At 42.2% G+C, this 19,449-nt stretch overlaps 1 protein-coding gene across 2 annotated transcripts in view; it reads right to left on the bottom strand.

The window, feature by feature from the left end:
• Positions 1–234: 234 nt before the first annotated feature.
• Positions 235–19,449, bottom strand: part of DENND5A (DENN domain containing 5A) — a 298,910-nt gene continuing 279,695 nt past the window's right edge. For both annotated transcript variants that reach the window (XM_069223636.1, XM_069223637.1), the window contains 2 exons: positions 9,261–9,432; positions 235–1,181 (listed from right to left, as the gene is read on the bottom strand). In XM_069223636.1, coding sequence (XP_069079737.1) covers positions 998–1,181; positions 9,261–9,432 — 356 coding nt within the window. In that variant the 3' untranslated portion in view covers positions 235–997. The remainder of the gene's footprint in view (positions 1,182–9,260; positions 9,433–19,449) is intronic.

The following is a 19,449-nucleotide window of genomic DNA, read 5'->3' as shown; positions in this document are numbered from 1 at the left end:
AAGTAGAGAGAAAAAAGGACCCGAGTCATTTCAGTCAAAAGGCTAACTAAACAGGTCTGGAATGTGCTCCCTGGTTACCTTTTCTATATATGTATATAAGCCAAACAATGGTGTATTTGAAGGGGACATCTGTTCCATATATGCAACATGTTGCTAAATTTATGATCTGCTGCAAATAAAACATTGTAGTGCAGTAACATTTCTTTTTCTATCCTTCAGTAAATGAATTTGCACTCAAACAACAAATTTTTTAGAGTTTTCTTTTAAGATAAAATAACATTAACAATAATAGGTCAAATAAATAAAAACAAATGGTATAAACATTTTTCATTCTGTTATAATGTACTATTATGAAAAATAGGACTTTGATCTCATCCCTTCGGCACAGTTCTATCTCATAGTAGACAAAAATAATACTGGCTGGTAACAAAAAGTCAAATGCATTGCTTACAAATCAGTGCGCAAGGGCAATTCAAACGAGACATGATAGTTATAACAGCACAGTAGTAACTAATTGCAGGAATGCAAATATCAGTATTATACATTTTATATAAAACTTTAGTTTAAAAAGTTGAGCTTGACTCTGTTACTGTAAACGGCGTGTACGCATGATATTTTGACACAGCAGATCTGAAGACGTCATCAGAGAATGCTGGAAGGCTCACTGCACATTTTCTATAGTAAGCAAATACTGCAGCTTTAAAATAAGCTACACAATACTTATTTTATCTGTTCTGACATTGTAAAAGCAAATCAGGGAAATAAGGTAAAATATATTCTTCCCCCCAATATTCCTCTCTTTGTTTTACATGTTAAGGTTACACTTTCTAGACTGATTATGTACATTTTGTCATAAAAGTTTCCTTGTTGGAGAAAGGTCACAGTTTTGTTAGTTTGCCAGGAACGAAGAGTTTGGATGGCAGCTGCTGGCAAGCATAGGATTTGCATACTTAATACTTTCTTCAGTGAAAGTTCTCACAGTGCCTTTAGAACCAGGTTAGATATCAATCCCTTTGACGAGTGACGCCTCAAGAGTGATGTTGAACTCCTGCAATGTCTGGAGCACTCGAATTAAGGAATTTACAAGAGTGTGATCCTTGATCAAAGCTGTGTCCTCGTACATTTGTGCTGTGATTGGGCAATCAGCTAGCAAGGCAATCCAGTGGTGTAGGAGGTGGTCCCTGAGAAGACAGTTTCAAAAGACAAGAAAATAAATATATTTTCACTCTAGTCTTTGAGATAAGTTCCTTCAATTAAATATGATTTTAAATATGCATGCTCTATGGTGTATATATGGGATAAAGAACCCCCTGCTGTACATTATAAGGATATTGCAAGTCACAGTGGAGTTCCATGACCACATAAAGTATGAGGCGAAAGGCAGAGTTCCTTTATAAGGTTATGGAAATCCAAGGTGGCTTGCAATATTCTTGTCATGTACGGCAGGGGGTAATTTATTCCTTATAATGCATGGTCATTTCATCACCTTTCCCACCAACTACTTAAATCCCTGGTGTGTCACTCTCTCATATGAAAGAGAGAACATGTTTGCAAACACGAGGAGTGAAAATAGAATCGCTAGTGGAAAATGTAACACACCACAAAAAGCTGTTAGATACTTGTTGCAAAAGGTATTAGAATTAACTTAATACAAGTCAGTTTATTTAAAAAAAAAGGCACATTCACTCAGAATGAGTATAACCATGCAAAAAGATTCGAACTTTTCAATAATTACCTAAGGAGTGCAAAAAATAAACATGTTGCCGTAAATATCTCCTTTCTTCTTGTCACTATACAGCTAGAAAAACGGAGCAGGAGAAAGAAAAGCAGGGTTTCATTGTTTCTTAAACAGCTGGTTTATTATGCTCTGACCTAAGCTGCCTTTCACCTCGGCTGCTGGCAGCAGGCATTGTGATGTCAGATCCCAACTGTAATACATTTATTACAATGGAGTTTTGACACGATTTCTTTATAACAGATGACTGGGTGTGCCACAGGTCACCTGTTATAAAGAAATTAGACAGTTTTTTTATACAGGGATTGCAGAATCCCATTTATGATATGCACAGTTACAGATATGATAAAGTATACATAACTAAGGTGTAGCTGTAGGAGGCTAGCTCTGTATATACTATACCAGAATGAGGTATGTTGTGTACAGAGTCCAGTTCCCCAGAGGATTAACAGAAGCGTAAGTAGATAATACTAAGGCTCTCTTTTGTGGTAGAACGGTCGGGCAGTTAGGCTTATCAGACGGTTGTACACACGCAGTCAAGAAATGAGGCACACACTCGATGACAAACTCCAGGCCAATTGTTTTTATATAGCAGAAATATATTTTGTTACTTTATTATTAGAACCAGAAGAACTTTGTTGCAGTTAAGTACAGCTGTCAATAGGTATCAAGCATATGTATCAAACGTACTTTGGTTTTTGCAGATAAAGCAGTTTACAAGTAAGTAACAATTTTCTATTTCAAAAGTTGACAGTGCATTTTTTAATAGTCAATAGAGTCCTGGGGCATCGAGGGAGGGGGCACAGGTCAGCTCCAAACGCACATTCTCAGCAGCACAGGGGTGGGCAGGTGAAGGGTGCAAACACAGCATCGGGCACCCAATGCTTTTCAATGAGGGAACCCTGGGGGTCATAAAGATGCTCCAGGCTGGGTCCAGGGGGTCGGTTCCAGAAAACTAAAGGCTGGACAGGAAGGAGAGGTGCCCGCTGGACGTTGCTGGACCGTCGGTCGGATTCCCCAAGGCCAGGGGGCTGTAGATGCAGGGGTACCTTTAGGCATTGGGAATCTTCATCAGATCCAGTTGCGGTCGGGTGAGCGTCTGGATACAGGCTGCAGGAGTCTTCGTGTTGGCCAGGAGGGATCAACCCAGGATGGACTTGAAGTCAGAATCGCCTGGGGACGTCCCCTGGATTGGTGGGCCACCTGAACTTGGGCCGTGGGCATTGTGTGCAGAGTGGGCAGGGCTTGTGGATCCAGGGTGGTTTCAAAGTCCTTTTGGTGTTTTCTTCTGGACAAGGCCAATGTCCTCTGGAGTTTTTGGTCCTCTGCTGGGCAGGCAGTCCTCTGGAGGTTTGTAGAGGTCACTGGTCCTGCAGGATGCATCGCCTTCTTGGAGCAGGGGTCTTTGAAGCTGCAGACAGTCCAGTAGAGTTGGGGCTAAGTCAGTTGTCGTCTGGAGTCTTCACTGCTGGGGTTGGCTTAGCAGTCCTTCTTCTTTTTCTGAGGTCACCAGGAATTTGGGGATTGAGGTTCAAGGGAGCCCCTAAATACTAGATTTAAGGGTGTTACAAGGATCAGAGGGCAGTAGCCAATGGCTACTGTCCCTGAGGGTGTCTACACCCTTCCTGTGCCCACTCCCTTTGGGGAGGAGAGCACATCTCTAACCCTATTGGTCCCTACCCTCTAAAACAAGATCGAGGATTCTGAAGGGAGGGGGTCACTTCAGCTCTGGACACCTTAGAGGTGGTCCTAGCTGCAATGGTCACTCCTCCCTGTTTTACCTAATTTTCCCGCTGGACCTGCCGCCAAAATTGTGGCTTGGTCCGGGGGCGGGCATCTCCACTAGTTGGAATGTACTGGGGCACTGTAACAGGAGGCTTGAGCCTTTGAGGCTCATCGGCAGTTTCTGCAGGGGGGAGGTGTGAAGCACCTCCAACCAGAGCAGGCTTTGTTTTTTGACCCCAAAGAGCATAAAGGCTCTCACTCCATGGGGTCAGAAACTTGTCTGTTAGTGGCAGGCTGGCACAAACTGGTCAGTCCTGCACTAAAGGGTTGAGTGAAATACAGGGGGAATCTCTAAGTTACCATCTGTTTGCATTTTACAATAAATCCAACACTGGCATCAGTGTGGGTTTATTGTGCTGAGAAGTTTGATACAAAACTTCCCAGTCTTCAGTGGAGCCATCATGGAGCTGTGGGTTCCGTAATGACCAACTCCTAGCTCATGTACTCAATGTGGTCACACTGCACTTACAATGTCTAGGAATAGACTTAATACACTGTAGGGGCACCTTGCTCATTCAGGTATCCCATCACCTGTGGTATAGTGCACCCTGCCTTAGGGCTGTAAGGCCTGCTAGAGGGGTGACTTACTTATGCCACAGGCAGTGGGTTGTGGGAATGGCACCCTGAGAGGGATGGCATGTCTACTTTACCTTTTTTCTCCCTACCATCACACACAAGCTGCAATGGCAGTGTGCATGTGTTTGGCATGGGGTCCCTTAGGGTGGCACAATACATGCTGCAACCCTTAGGGACCCTCCCTGGTCACAGAGCCCTTTGTTCCACTGTGTGCGACAGGGGTGCGCCAATTGTGGAAACAAGGGTACAGTTTTGGGAAAGTTCACTGGTGCTGAGGCCTGGTTAGCAGAATCCCAGAACACTCTCAGTTAAGTCAGCATCAATATCAGGCATAAAGTGGTGGGTGGGGTTGGGGGGAAAGGGGGATGTAACCATGCCAAAAGAGGACTTTCCTACAGTAGCTACATAATCTTAATAACAGTCACATAGGGTAGGCAACATGCAGTCTCAGACCTAAAATTGGGTCCACTAGTGAGTACTTATATAGCCAGTAGTCAAGGGCTTCGAGTAGAATGAAGAAGTCACAGATAGTAACAGTGCCCTACTCACTATTACCAGAAGTTGCTGGCCTGCATATTGTATCTGGTAAAGGGATTCTCTTTTATATAAGCCTTAAAGTCAGATACTATTCTGCTTTTGACTATAAAACAACTGGATCAGAAAGAATACCTCCAAAACTGAAGTCAAAACTGTTAGGCTACCTTTAGCAAGACACTCCCATTAAGACAGGAGACCACTCACTTGAATGTTGCTTGAATGACTACATAATAATTCTCACAAGTGCTACTGACCGTTGATTAATGAACAAAGAGAAGGTAGTTGGAACTTCAAGAAACAATCTAAGTTTTACCCTACAACATAGAAATGGCATTTCAGTCCCTAGGAAAGAAGAAAATGAAGTTTGTAGGCTTGCGTTCAGTTGTGAGTTTTATCTCAGTACACTGAGTTCCAGTTGGATGACATAAATAAAGAGCTGATCCCTATAATAGGGGCCTGAGGGAATTAGTGACACCAGCAGTAACCAATTTCACCAGTCTGGGGGATGTTGACAGTATGTGGACAATAACAGCAACATATCCAAAAAAGTACACAGGTCCTGGGTGTGAAGTAAGGAAAGAACGTAAGAAATGCCAGCCAATAGCTATAACTAAGAAACAAGGAAGCAGAGTACACCCATCAGGGGCACAGCAGCTCAGAGTAGCGATGGATTGGCAACATGATGCTGAACTCAAAGAATGCTAAAGGGGTGGCCCATTCTTAATCTGCTATTCCATAAGGAAGGTTCACTGAAGTCTGTCGTAAGTCGTGCTTCAACCAGAGTGGTCAACAGAAGAGGAAATAGTATCTGGCAGTAGTGTGTCACTTCAGTTACAACGTGAAAGTGACCAATTATAGGAGAGCAGTGGAAAAAGTTGCAGTTTTACATGAAGAGAATGGACTAAAGTCAGGTGGAGAACACCAGACATTTCAGACCTTACTGCTACTTAATTTTTTCTTTTTTGGTTAGTCCAGTGATGCCTACTCAGAGAGTCTGCGACTATTTAGAACATTAACTAATATTAGCAGATTAAGGAAGAATATGTACATATAAAGCAAGATGGAGATCTTCAAAACCCACTACGACCTTTCCAAGACCCAATTCTTCAGCTACCTGCAACTTGAACACGCTCTGACTTACATCCAAGACATGAATTGTGGGGCTTCCCAAGCATAATCCATTGGATGCCACACTACTGATGGGCAGACTGAAGAAAGGCAGCATTTCCCACATCCACATTTCCCTTGTCACTAACACCCCTGATGTCTTTACCTCCCTGAGGGAGAAATGGGGTGGGTTGGATAGCCTTGACTGGCGACTTGCATGCATTACCCCCTGGGAAATTGCCATGTCCTTTTTCACTCAGACGGATTCAACTGAACTACCTCCAAAGCGCCTAGGTCACGCCTCAGAGATTGTGTCAAGTAACAGAAACTCCCCCATCCTTCCTGTTTCCCAGATTTTTTTCATATGACCTGACATTGCCCTCTATTGCTGAGTACTGGTACCAGATAGCAAACTCCCTGACCCAGGTATTGGGATACCCAGACATACTATTGCCTAAACATGCCCACTTAGATGTGCATCCCGATTTGAAAGAAACTAGTGCAGAACACCATTTGATAGAGTTGGCTATGGCATTTGCTAAAAGAGACATAGCTCAGAAATGGAAGACAGCAGGTCTGCCCATGCTTACTGAATGGCATCTGGAATGGACTGGTGCACGAAGGAAGGAGAACCTATCTATGTGGCTAGGGGGTGCCCCCGCACATGGGCAGATCTGGGGGATAAAGGTGGGAACATTACAGTCTTGATTTGTTGTCTACCTGACCAGGTTTTAAAGAGTGGTTATTGCAGAGATCAAGCCTCTCCCTGCAGGGTGCAATAAATCATGTGTAAGTAGTGAAGCTGTCATATGATGTGCAAGCATGTTTCTGTGCCTGTGACATTAAATCTGGTGAATTTGCAACACAGATGAATAATGAACCAAGAATAAGAGCAGGCACGTTGGATTGTGTATGGGCAGACTAGACTGGAATATTGTGTGCTTTCACATGAGTCTACTTAGATTGATAAGATAATTGTTCCCTAACTTGATTATGGTATGATGCTGACCTATAATTTTGTGACAAGGTACTGTAACAAATGTATTGTACCTTTTATTGTTAATCTGAATAAAGATTGTTGATGATGACTCTGCTTAGAGAAGTATTGACAATGGCAGGTATTTTCCCTCTGCTTACTGAGATGAAGACAGAGGATTATCTATATGGAAGGATTAGCACAAAAGTAACAAAGACGGAAGGGTCTACTCAGGAGCCATTGCCTTATTGGTGGGCATAGCTGCCACCAATGGTAAGGTACCTGTAAAAACTATTAAGGGTTATAGGAAGGTGGATATGTGTGATCTGGTGATTGTGGGTTTCCTGTATATCCATAAAACCAATCAATCTGTTTATAAAAAACAAAAACAAAAACAAAAACAATTGAAACGTTACAAACACTGTACTGAAATTTGAAAAATGAAGGGTCTGATTTAGAGATTGGCGGACAGGTTACTCCATCACAAACAAGGCCGATATCTTGTACGCCATATTACGATGTCCGTAGGCTATTATGGGATCATAATTTGGTGAATGGGATTTCTGTAACGTTTGTGATGGAGTAAACCCCTCCGCCAAACTCTAAAACAGGCCCTACCTATGTTGATGTTCTTTTCTTGATTTGTAGGAGCAGCACAACTACCGCAAAAGGAATCAAGTATGGACTATTGGTAGCCACAGCTGAAGCCCTGGTAAACACCGACAAAACGAGAGCATGTATTTGGTGTGAAAAAGACGAAATGATATGCTGGTGTTCATCATACTACTTCCTCTTTTAGAAATAAAACTACATTTTAAGACGCTCCAACTTTGTGATTAAAATGAAAATGTAGAGGTTTTTGTTTGTTAATTAAATAAAATACTTCATAATTTGTGTATTTAGTGTACACTTGTATTTTTGTGTTTTGTTTCGAGGATCAAATCATAGAAATTGCCTAGGTTGGAGTCCCCAGTTTCCAGTAGGGAATTAGTTGGGGTCCACGGAAGTCAAATGGTTAAGAACTAAGGGCCAAACTTAATGGAAAAAATTTGGCAGCATTGTGCACCATCATTTCCAAAAAGCAGGGATGCGCTGTAATTACTAGAATACGGCCCACCTCTGTGTTTTCCCCTGCGCGGGTGCTAAATTTGCTGCTGTGCGCCAACGCAGCCACCCATGCACTGTTGTGCAAGGATGGCTGCATTGAGGGGGAGGTTGTTTTGGTGCAGGAAGGAAAACTTTCCTGCATAAAAACAGTCTTAAATGGCGATTTTCTCTTTCTACGTGTGCTGCAAAATGTAGCACACATAGAAAGAGCAAAAAACGAGGAGAAATGAAAGCATTTGTCTTCGCTGTGCCACTCTAACGCCACCCCCGGGGTGGCGTTTTTGGCGCGGCCTCAGGTTTATGAACACTCAAAAATCTGAGGCAGCGTCAAAATGCAATGGGTGTTGCTGTGGCACGCCCACAGCAACAGCCATTACACTCCCCTTCAACGCAAAGTGCTCCGTGTGAACGGGCCATGTCTACAGAGTGGCGTTAAGCCACAAAAAGTGGAAAAGGCTACACAAAGAGACAGAAAACTTGTTTTGGGCATCTGGACTAGAAGTGAAGGCCCAGTGGAGTGGGCACTGTAAACAGTCTGCTTTGCAGACCTGTTGCTATCATTGGTGCTGCAGATTTATGGCTGTTTTATACTTCTTCCTTGCTTGCAATAGAGGCCCAATGGCATGTGAGCTGCACCAGTGTTGCTGTGGGCCTCGCAGCCGGCAAGGGAAGGGAACATGAAGCAAAGAAGGCACGTTAGTTTGGGCATCAGAGAGAATGGAGGGAGGGAGAAGTGGAGTGTGAAATGGGGGCCTATGTTGTTTACAGAGGGCAGATGAGACAGCCTGCTTTGCACGGCAGTATCTATTATTAGTGATGCAGATGCTGTGTCATTGGGACCCATTATGTCACCATTATGAATGTCTTACTTCAAAAAGAGGGTATGGGGGTTAATTCTCCTTGCGAGCATTAGGGCAGATGGCAGTCTTTACGCAAAAAGCAGGGCAACATTTGGGAGCTCATTTTCCAAAAAGGGACAGTTAGTTTCAAGACTGAAGTGATGGTCAGGTATGGTGGAGAAGAAGTCAAAGAAGAAGAGGAGATAGCCTACTTCTCTGGGCCGCAGCTCTCATTAGTGCAGGTGGTGGAGTTGCATTGGGGCCCACAACACCCGGATTATGGGAAGGAGTGCTTTAGATCAATTCTCTTTTTGTTTGATGCCACTGCTCCTTTATAAATCTCATTTTAGTATGGATTACAAGCTACATAAAAACACCCTTGAAATGATCTCCTAATCCCTACCCCCTGTGATCAGCCCTGCCCGCCTTGTTCCCCAAATCCTTGCCATTACGTTTTGGAGGGGGCCCAACTTCAAAACATTTTGTTTGGGGAGGCGTAGTTCAGAGCAAAAAAGTTTTAAGACCTCTGCCCTAAACAATGCGAATTGTTTTGTAATGTTTGCGCTGTCAGTGTTTTAATAGAGAATCCTAATTTTACCTGGCTCCTAGGCACACCAGCATTTGAAACTTGCCATCCTTTCCAATATTTCTGGGATTGTTGTTGATTGCATTGAAGAATCGGCAGAAAATTCTTGCCCTCGTCTGCCAGTTGTCTTCTACGGCCATTCCACTCTCATCAAAAGTTTGATCATAATGTGCTTGTGCTTTTTCTTTGAGAGAAAGAAAGGTAGATATATTAGCAAGGTTGTAAAAAATCAATCCAGTTGCATGATCAGGGGCTTGGAGGGAGTTGCCACAGCCCCACTGGTCCTGGCCCTCCTATGTGCCACCCCCACAAAACAAACACAACATGTTACCTGTCTTTAAGTGCTGCAGGTAGGGCAGCAACTGAGGGAAAATGTAAACACGCACTGTGCTGCAAGATAACGGTGTCTATGTTTTTCCCTATTTTTTCCCCCTTTCAACTCCGGGAGAGATGGACACGGGGTGGCAAGGTGGACTGCGCTATCACAAACACAACATACCAAACAGCTAAGGAGTGAGCAGCTGCAGCAAAGGTACGCGTGAGTCGTATGTCATTCTCTGAGCTTGTTTATACACAATTCCCACCTCTGGCCCTGCACGTGCATCCCCACGATTCTGTGCATCTGGAGCTCTACGTAATGGTCAGGCAGCACTGCAGCAGAACCACTGTGCACGGCGAAGGAGGGGAGACCCATTCTGTATTTTAGTATCATGAAGCGCTGTTTCAGCCTTTACGGACAGGCAGGGTGCAGGCGGAACTCGCTCTTCTGTGCAGAATAGTGGATTTCCGCTTGGGAAGGCACTTTTTTTTAGTTATACCTGAGGTATCCGCTTGCCCATTTATAACACATATGCATATATATGTATAATTTATGAATATTTTTAAACCCCTCAAATCCATCCACCTCTCACTGCTGTAAAGTAGAAATTGAAAATAAGGCGGCCATTTTACACTTGTGTCTGAGAGGAATTGTGCCCCCAGTATTAACGGGAGGGTAACACATATTGCGTAGCAGATTTTGATCCGGTAAATATTTTTATAACAAGTGCGATCAATCAACATGATTTTATGATATATATCGCTTATATGCAATTCAGTAGCATTGTTTCCCAAAGTTTTTCAGTATTAAAATGAATTCAGTACAGAGTAGCATGTTTTGTATTCAAAAGAAATGAAAATGATATTTAATATGTGTGTTTCTATTTTTCCTGAAGCAAGTGAAAAACTGCAGACGTTTGGCAAAACATTTTGATGGAGTTAATTCATCATCATCAAACAGACTTTATTCGACTTTCAACAAGTCATAAAAGTATGAAATAAAACACATCTATGTATATAAACACAATAAATAAATAAAATGATAAAAGAATAAATAGTAAAATAAAGATGCACATCATTAATTTGTCCATATACAAATATTTAAATAACCTTAATTAAATTTAGGCCTATGCACCCATGGACTTCCTTGCAGTTAGAACTAAGCATAAAAAAATTGCCAAAATTCCACACATTTCGATAGAAGATAAAACCTGTAAGCTAAAATACACATCACGACACTGGCGCAAGTTAATCGATCTTAAAAATGGCAATGAAAAAAGTTTTCTCTGTTTGTCATAAAATTTACAAAAGAGGACCACGTGCATCGTAGATTGGGCTGCCTTCGCGTCAGAGGAGCATACTCTTAAGGCTGTACTCCAATCATTCATAGTCGGGAAAGTTACAAGACGATGGAAAGTATCTAATCGTAATCTTGTAAGGACAAAACGATGTCGAGGGTTTGTCACACTTACTAGGTAAGGCTGCATACCTTCCGTGGTCAGAATTAGTTGGTTGGACATAACACTGGACTTTCTCGATTCAGCTTCCCATCGCTGGTCTTCCAGGTACTTCAATGTCAAGGCCCTCAATTCTTTCCTGGTTATTTTTCCCGATGATTCTGGGTTTGTATAATAGTCTAACAACCCATATTTCCAAAAAAGAGCATAATATATTTCAACCAAGGAACTCTTAACGAGTGAGTTAGCCTCATGCAATCAGAAAGGATGGCCTTGTTTAATCCAGTGTACTCCGAGGTCCACACTTTGTGCCATAATAATAATGGCTGTATCTTTATCAAATCAGCTACAAAAGAAACCCCTAATTCCACGTGGCTCATGTATGACGATGTACCGTTTGGTACCATTAACAAGTATCTGAGAAAATCATTCTCCACCGTCTGAATCGGATTACAATTAGTATACCCCCAAATACCTGAACCATACATGGCAGCCGGGATGCACTTAGCTTTGTAGATTTTTACCATTTTCGGCGGGGTAATGCCCCCTAGCCTTTTAGAAAAGATCTTCAGAGCCATTGTTTTAATGATCTGGTCTTTTTTAGTTTTCACACAATGTGCCCAGGAACCCTGTTTGTCAAACATTATGCCCAGATATGAAAAGGTACGAGCTATCTCCACTTTGTCCTCATGGATGGTAGTATTGTAGATCTTGCCCGATTGCCTACCGCAATTCATTATAAAAGTTTTGGACCGATTAACTGTAAGTCCCAGATCTGTCATAAAGGTTATGCAGGTGGTTAAGAGTTTTTGGAAGGCTAATGGTGTCCTAGCCATAAGTACTGCATCATCTGCGTAAAGCAGTACAGGGACAGCACGGTTGCCTATTTGGGGAAGATCTTTACATTTGCTTATCAGATCACGTTCTAAGTTGTTTTTGTATAATGAGAACAAGAGTGAAGCAAGAACGCAGCCTTGGCGCACCCCTCTATATATGCCAAAAGGCATAGTGCATTCCCCTCTCATCCCGTGCCTTACTCTTGCTCTACATCCTGTATACATGTCCCGTATAAACTGAGCTATTGTTAATTCGACCCCCATGCTACTTAAAATGTCCCACAACTTCTTGTGTAATACGCAGTCAAATGCTGAGGATAGGTCTATGAAGGTCAGGTACAAATTACCCTCTCTGGTCTTTGTGTACTTCCCCACTAGGAGGCTTAAATTCAGGCCCTGTTCCACTGTACCTATTCCTGTGCGGAAGCCATACTGCACTGGGGGTAAGATGTCATTTCCTTCCGCCCATGTTTGGTGTCTATTTAAGATTATTCTCCCCGCTAATTTAGCTGTTGTGTCAAGCAGGGAGAATGGCCTGTAGCAAGCTGGGTTGAGGCGGTCACCTTTTTTATATATAGGGATGATGATGGAATCTCGCCACGTCGATGGGGGGCCGTGTGTACAAAAGGCTCTCAATACCTGTGTCTTTAGTGGGCCCCAAAGGTGCGTGTTTGCCTTGTATAAATCTATTGGGACACCGTCGGGGCCCAGCGCTTTCCCCGCTTTGCTTATATTTATGGCTTCCACTACCTCCTCTAAACTAAACTGGGCTTCCTGAGCGTCTGGGACCTTTAAAAAGACCACATAATCTATGTCAGTAGATTGGCGGTATATCTAAGAAAAATATACGATCCAATCCTCTTCCGAAATTGCGATTTCCATTCTGGGGATATCTCTATTCCCTAACACAGGAGTATTTATTATTTTCCAGAAGAGGATGTTATCCTTCGCAAGGCTAGCTTTATGTAAATTTTCCCACAAATTTCCTCATGGTGGATTTCCTCCTTTTTATGGCTGTCTTATATGCCTGTCTACACATGCGTATTTCAATCGGGCATCTTATTGGGGCACTTAAAGCTTTTTTTAAACTCGTGTGTGCTTTTGTGCAATCATGGTCCAACCAGCCACTTTTCCTTTTTTTCCCTGCCTTTCCCTGCCTGGTAGTAAGAACTTCCTTCACGCCTTGCGTTATCTGAGAAAAGGCACTTAAACATTTTCCTGGTTCTATGTCCTCACTAAGGCAGTCTACGAAGGCTTGATTATATTTACATAATAGCTGTTTCAATAGAGCCTGTGAATCTATCCGAGACCATCTCAATGTATATCCATTGCTCGGAGCTAATTCAATGTCGTTTACCATCGTGACCTTCTTGTCTTTAGCCAATGTAACAGGAGTTAGTGAGAGTTCCAAACTCTGAGGGAAGTGGTCGCTTATTGCAATGTCATGAATTGTATAGTTAGTAAAATAATATGAAAAATGGGTTGACATTAAAACATAATTGATCACTGTATCAGCGACCCTTCCATTAAAAGTTGGTTTAAACTGTGGTTCTTTGAAATGTAATTAGTTTACAAAAGACAGGTTATGTTTTTGAGCCACTAAGTTCATCGCATCTCCTTGGATGGTATGTGAGAAATGAGGCCTTAAGCCAGTGTCTTCTGTATCCCAACCACACACCTTTTCCGAAAGTTCTTTACAAAGATGAACATTAAAATCACCGCCCATATGATAAAAGTCTCACGTCTATTATTTGCAAATATTTTCTCTAGGTCCTCTCCCATCTCCGTTAAAATATTAAGAATTTCTCTTGGTGATGCATTGTTATAAAAATTAATAACTACTAGCTGAATATTCTGATCCAGGTTACTCTCTATCATTTGGTAGTGTGGTCTCGTAATTTGCATTTTAAAATTCTGTAGACACAGCTTATTGGAAATGTATGTGCATAAACCTCCTTTTGGTCTGCCATGCTTGGTCTGTACTGCAGGTGTGTGGAATGTCTTATAGCCATTTATATGAACAGGGTTTAATATCCAAGTCTCCTGGAGGCATATGCAGGAGAAATCTTCTATAAAGTTCACCCAGAGCTCGTTATTAATCTTACTAATTAGGCCTGCCACGTTCCAATAAAGTACGGCTATTTCCATGTTCTGATGGAATTGGGAACACGCATTACCTTTGATTGGTGTGGGCATGCCGCCATCTGTTATATAGATTGCTATCGAAAGGGGATCTCTCTGGTTCGGCTGGGTCTCTGCGGTGTTCCTGTCGGATACCATTGCATGCGGTGTGTCTCCCCTGTTCATACTAGGCCCTTCTGTGTTTGCTTCCGGGACCACTTCATAAGAGGAGTCTTTCTTATTCATGCTGAGTCAATCCAGACCTTCTAGTGTTGTAAGAGGTTGGAATCTATTGCTAGAAAGAAAGGGGTCTGGACTGTTTAAGGATTGGTTGCTTACTGATTGTAAGTTCCTAAGGTTATGCCCTAGAGGTTTTTGATAGAAAAATCCCAAGGGTAATAGGGAGATTTCTTGGAAGGTGGCTTGTCTAGCTCCTAATTCACGAATAATACTGTCCACCAAGTTTGGGGATTTGAATGAAAGGACCACACAGTCTCCTTCCAACTCTTTCTCCCTACTTCCTATCCATTTGACTCTTCTAACCATTTTTATATCATCAAAAGGGGCCCCTGTCCTTCCGGAACCCAAACGTGTTCCTAGTCAGTTCAAAGTCTTATTCCACAATGCCGCCCACGTTTCCTGCTGTTGTTCACCTATAGAAGGAACGTTTGCCAAGACCACCACGTATGGAGTTGCCTCCGGAGGAAGGTGTAGAAGGTCGCTTGGAGTATGTATAGACTTCAGAGGTCAAAGGTCTTATTCCACTACGTTGTCTCCCTCCTGGAGTTAATTATTAATGAGCACTCATGCTCTAAAATGAGAAGAAGGTGAATATATCGGTCATCCAACACTCATTTCTGTATTTCTTCATGGTTCATCAAAAGAAGCCATTTTATAAAAAGATACAATCTCTTCTAAAACGTGTCTTAACATATGTACCTAGCTGCAGGCTACAATCAAGGAATGTCATTTAAAAAAATACCCCTGTTCTAATTAGGAAGCCCAGAAAGGTATAATCAGGTAGATGAGCCACCATATTCTTTATGCAGCACAGTGGAAAAGGGAAGGAAATGAAGTGAGTAATCATAGTAGTCATCATCTTAATGCCACCACTGGGGAGGAGGATGAGCGGTTTATGACTTCAGTTGGGTTCCCATGAAGGAAAAAATTGACTACAATAATGTTTTACATTCTCAGTAATGGAACGACAAGCTCAGCCCCATCAAGAAGTGGTATGGAAACAACAGAATTGTAACACCTATAATGATAAGATAACTTACCCAAACAGGCTGCTTAAGAAGGCTAGGCCTCCTTGGGTACCTACTCAGGGGTGTGTCTAATAAATGTGTAGATTACTTTTTAGGTTGCCCCTTTACTGATGTCAAGAATAGGAACACATCATCATAAATTCAGCATGGCAGAGTAGCATCTTTTGAAATCGGCACATACTTTTGAAGAAAGTGGTCTAGTAGCCTTCTGGCAGGTATACATTTGTAAATTGAGGATGTGTTTTGCAAGGAATGGAAGGGTCCTGGCTGTGGGAGACACTGGCCAAGGGAAGGCCGAGGTTGTCGAAGTCCTGTCTGCATCATGACAGTAAGGTGGCAGAGGGGTAAAGATGTAGGATATTCAGATTCACACAAACTTGTACTTCGTTTTTTTGTATTTAAAAATTTACAATAATTATTGTGACCCCGCACAGTAATTATCAGCAGTTATTACAGTTTTTATGTGTAGACATAACATTGAGGGTGTTCAAGGAACACTACAGGGAACCGAATGTCTTCATCACCAGGTGTAGGCTGTGCAATGTCTTTTTAGAGCATAGTCCATTATAAGCAAATCACCTAAACAGGAACCATTTACTCCACTTGCTGAGCCACTCATTCTGCATTTTGATCAGGGCCTTGGCGAAGACCAAGGAACCATTATCCTGTCAAAAGGCGAAGATCTAGTGGCATATCACCACAGACTGGTGTACTATACATTGGTATTTCAAGACTGTAATACACTTCCTGAGGGACCAGAATGCACTCCTAATCGTTCCCTGAAGGTGGATTGGATTTCCGATTTTTGAGTAGTAGGAACTTGTTTTGAGTAAAGATTTAAGATAAGACACTTGAAGTATGGTCAAGGTAATCACTGACCTCTTTACGTCTATGAGTTTTTAAGCATTTGCCTGGGACTGTCGTACACTTGGTGCCCTGGGGTACAACAGGCATTTGCTCCCCGTTTTGGTGCCCCATACCACGAGGGTATTCCTGAATGGCCTGCAGACTCTTTTTTAGCCCCTTCTGTAATATGGCCTTGCAAATGCAAAATGAGCACTGGAACAATCCCACAGGGGCTTCCCTCTTTCTAATGAGGATGTGGTCCCAATCAAATGAGGGAAAGACAGCCCCTGGTGGTGTATGAGAGAAGTGGGCACAAGGGTAAAAAAGCCACCAGGAGGTGCACTGACTGTGTGTTAAATATTAAATATGATTGTGAGCCTCTGAGGTTACCCCTCGAACAAAGGCATGAAGATTGGGGGACCTTTAAACACCCCCAACGCAGGTGCAGCCAAACGCTGCCCTGATGCTGAGCAATCCATGCCCCTCTTGAACCTGAAGCTGGGTCTGCACAATACACCTGATAAAGAAGCACTTTTTGAGGGGAGAAAGACATTACCATCAATGCTCCTATCGTGTAATTGAGAAAGGGCACTGCCAGTAAAAAAGTGATAAAAGGGTTTGCCCCTCCAAAATCATCAAACAACCAGGTCTTGTATGTCTATTACGAGCATGGATGATAACCATGCACTTTACGGAGTGGTTATTCCAGAGATCAGACCTCTCACTGCAGGGTGCAATTAATCATGTGTAAGTAGTGAAGCTGTTACATGATGTGCATGCTTGTTTCCTAGCAGTAAGGTAGCTCTGTGCCTGTGACATTAAATCTGGTGAATTTGCAACACAGATGAATATTGAACCAAGAATAAGAGCAGGCACATTGGCTTGTGTATGGGCAGACTAGACTGGAATATTGTGTGCTTTCACACAACTCTGCTTAGGTTGATAAGACAATTGTTCCATAGCTTGATTATGGTATGATGCTGACCTAATACTTTGTGACAAGGTACTGTAACAAATGTATTGTATCTTTTATTTTATTCTTTTATGGATTCTTGTTAATCCGAATAAAGATTGATGATGATGAAGACTCTGCTTAGAGAAATATTGACAATTGCAAGGTTTATGCCCTCTGCTTACTGGGATCAGGACAGAGGATTACCTAAATGGAAGCATTAGCCCAAAAGTAGCACAGATAGAAGAGTCTACCGGAGTGCTCATTACCTTATTGATGTGCATAGCTGCCACCAATGGTAAGATACCGGAGTCTTAGGCCATTCAGGTGAACAACAGAACACGAGCGACATGAAAGCCCTGGATTCATTCATTTGAATGCAACTCTAACCCCCTAACGAAGGGCTTAATTCTCACGCTTCTTATACAAAGAGTGATCACATAACTATAGGATATTTCCTTTTGTCACTAGGATTTGTAGAGCACACTGACACATACAGGTGCCTGGTACTAGAACAGGAAAATCAGAGCAAAAGAGAACCCCATGTCAAGCTGGTGTATTTCAGAAAAGGAAGCATTTTAATATATTCCTGAAAACCAGATGACTGGACCTGAGCCTCCGGACGGCAACTGGGAGCTAGGACACAAAATGAACAGGCATTCACGTGGGCCTCTTAAACATAGGAATTGGCAACGCCACATGATTATTTGATCTAAGTGGTAACATGGGCATGTCAGTGTGCAGTTTTTCACAACCAAAAAGGGGGTCTGTATTATGGACATTGAATATAAATCTGAAAACGCCCACTGTGGAACAGGTAGCAAATCCAGTGCACTTTTGTTTTGAGCTTCTGCTGTGGGTCCGTACTTCGGAAGGCTGAAGAGATGTCTAACTTGGAAGGGTGGTAATCCTCATCATCAGACCCCAAACTCTTCCCTTGTACTCAGGGGGAACTATAGCAGATCTCTGTCCGCTTGTCCGAATTGATGGATGTGGTGCTGCAAGGTTTGACCATGTGTTTACAAAGATATTTTGTCACTCTCCTCTCATTTGGACAAAGGTTGCTCCATAGAATGCTCCATAACCTTGAGTCCTGTGACAGTTATCGATGTTTGCACAATGCCAGGCATACAAGGAAAGGGTTGCGAGTAAAGCACCCTGCACTGCTACTCACTTTCAGGAAGTCCATGGACTGCGACCTTAACAATGACAGCCTTGGAAACCTATCACAAGCTATTACTTTGGAAATCCTCTTTCTCTGCTGACTTTAAGGGGAGAATCGGGCTAATCAATCTCAATGGTATTAGAGTGAGCTGATATAAGCAGTTCCACTGATAATGCCACTCTTTTTTTCACTGTAGTGGTCTAGGAACTATTTAACATTGGTAGGTTCAGATACCAAGACATCCTCACCCGTAGAGCCCTCTGTGAGATAAAGTTTGACTAACAGCGGTAACACCAATGTCATATGGTACCTTGCAAAAGAAAACCTTAGTTTATATTCTACAGAAAAACTGACTAGTCACTTTTGAGAGGACAGAAGATGCAGTTCTGGGCAACTCCTGTTTCTCTTCATACTTTCCAACTACTTCTATTTGTGAGGACAAGAGGCGACAAGACTCTTCTTCTTGGCCAACTCAGCATCAGAGGTCGGCTGCCTAAGTACTCCTGTAAGTTGTCCAGTTCAGTATTATGGCACTATGGTACTTTAAGATAGCATCAGGGTTTGCTTAAAAGACAACTGCGCCTGAGTGTTAGCTTATCAAGGGAGCCAGAAGGGCGACCCATGCCATGCGTACTGTAACGCTTTGAGGAAGTAGAATTGAAAGAAAATAAATACAAAGTCAACAATGAGCCTGTAGTAAATAATAAGCATGCATATCTGATATAGTACATTACCAATGCAATACTTCTGGAAAGGGAACAAAACTGGGCCCTCAAGTTCCCATACTTTATAAATAAGGACCTTTTATAAATAAGGTGATGCTTTGTTGCTGTTGGTCATACAAGGGAAAGATCGAAAATGAAAGATTGCGCTTCAGATCTTATTGGCTTTGCAAGGTAAAGAATGACTGAAGGTAATTAGATAAAAGGACAACAGGGAGTTGAAATGGGTGGCGCAATTTCAATACAAAAAAAGACAATGCTAAAATTGCTGATAGGCTATACAATGAAACTTTGCTTGATTGAGGACATTTTCTCATATAATTACTATTTGGTTTCATTGGTATGAATGAAAGATGCACAATGTATCAGATGACAATAAACAAAATACATTACATTACAAAATATAACTCCCAAATACCTAGGTATATAATAGAAATCCAGATTACTTTCACATTTTAAAGATATACAAATAGAGACCAAAGACTGAAACATGGTTGAAACAGAAAAAAAGGTATA

The sequence above is a fragment of the Pleurodeles waltl genome, chromosome 3_1, assembly GCF_031143425.1.
Source record: "Pleurodeles waltl isolate 20211129_DDA chromosome 3_1, aPleWal1.hap1.20221129, whole genome shotgun sequence".
Taxonomy (NCBI): domain Eukaryota; kingdom Metazoa; phylum Chordata; class Amphibia; order Caudata; family Salamandridae; genus Pleurodeles; species Pleurodeles waltl.
Note: the sequence above shows the minus strand (reverse complement) of the source record. Positions and strands in the feature narration are given on the sequence as shown.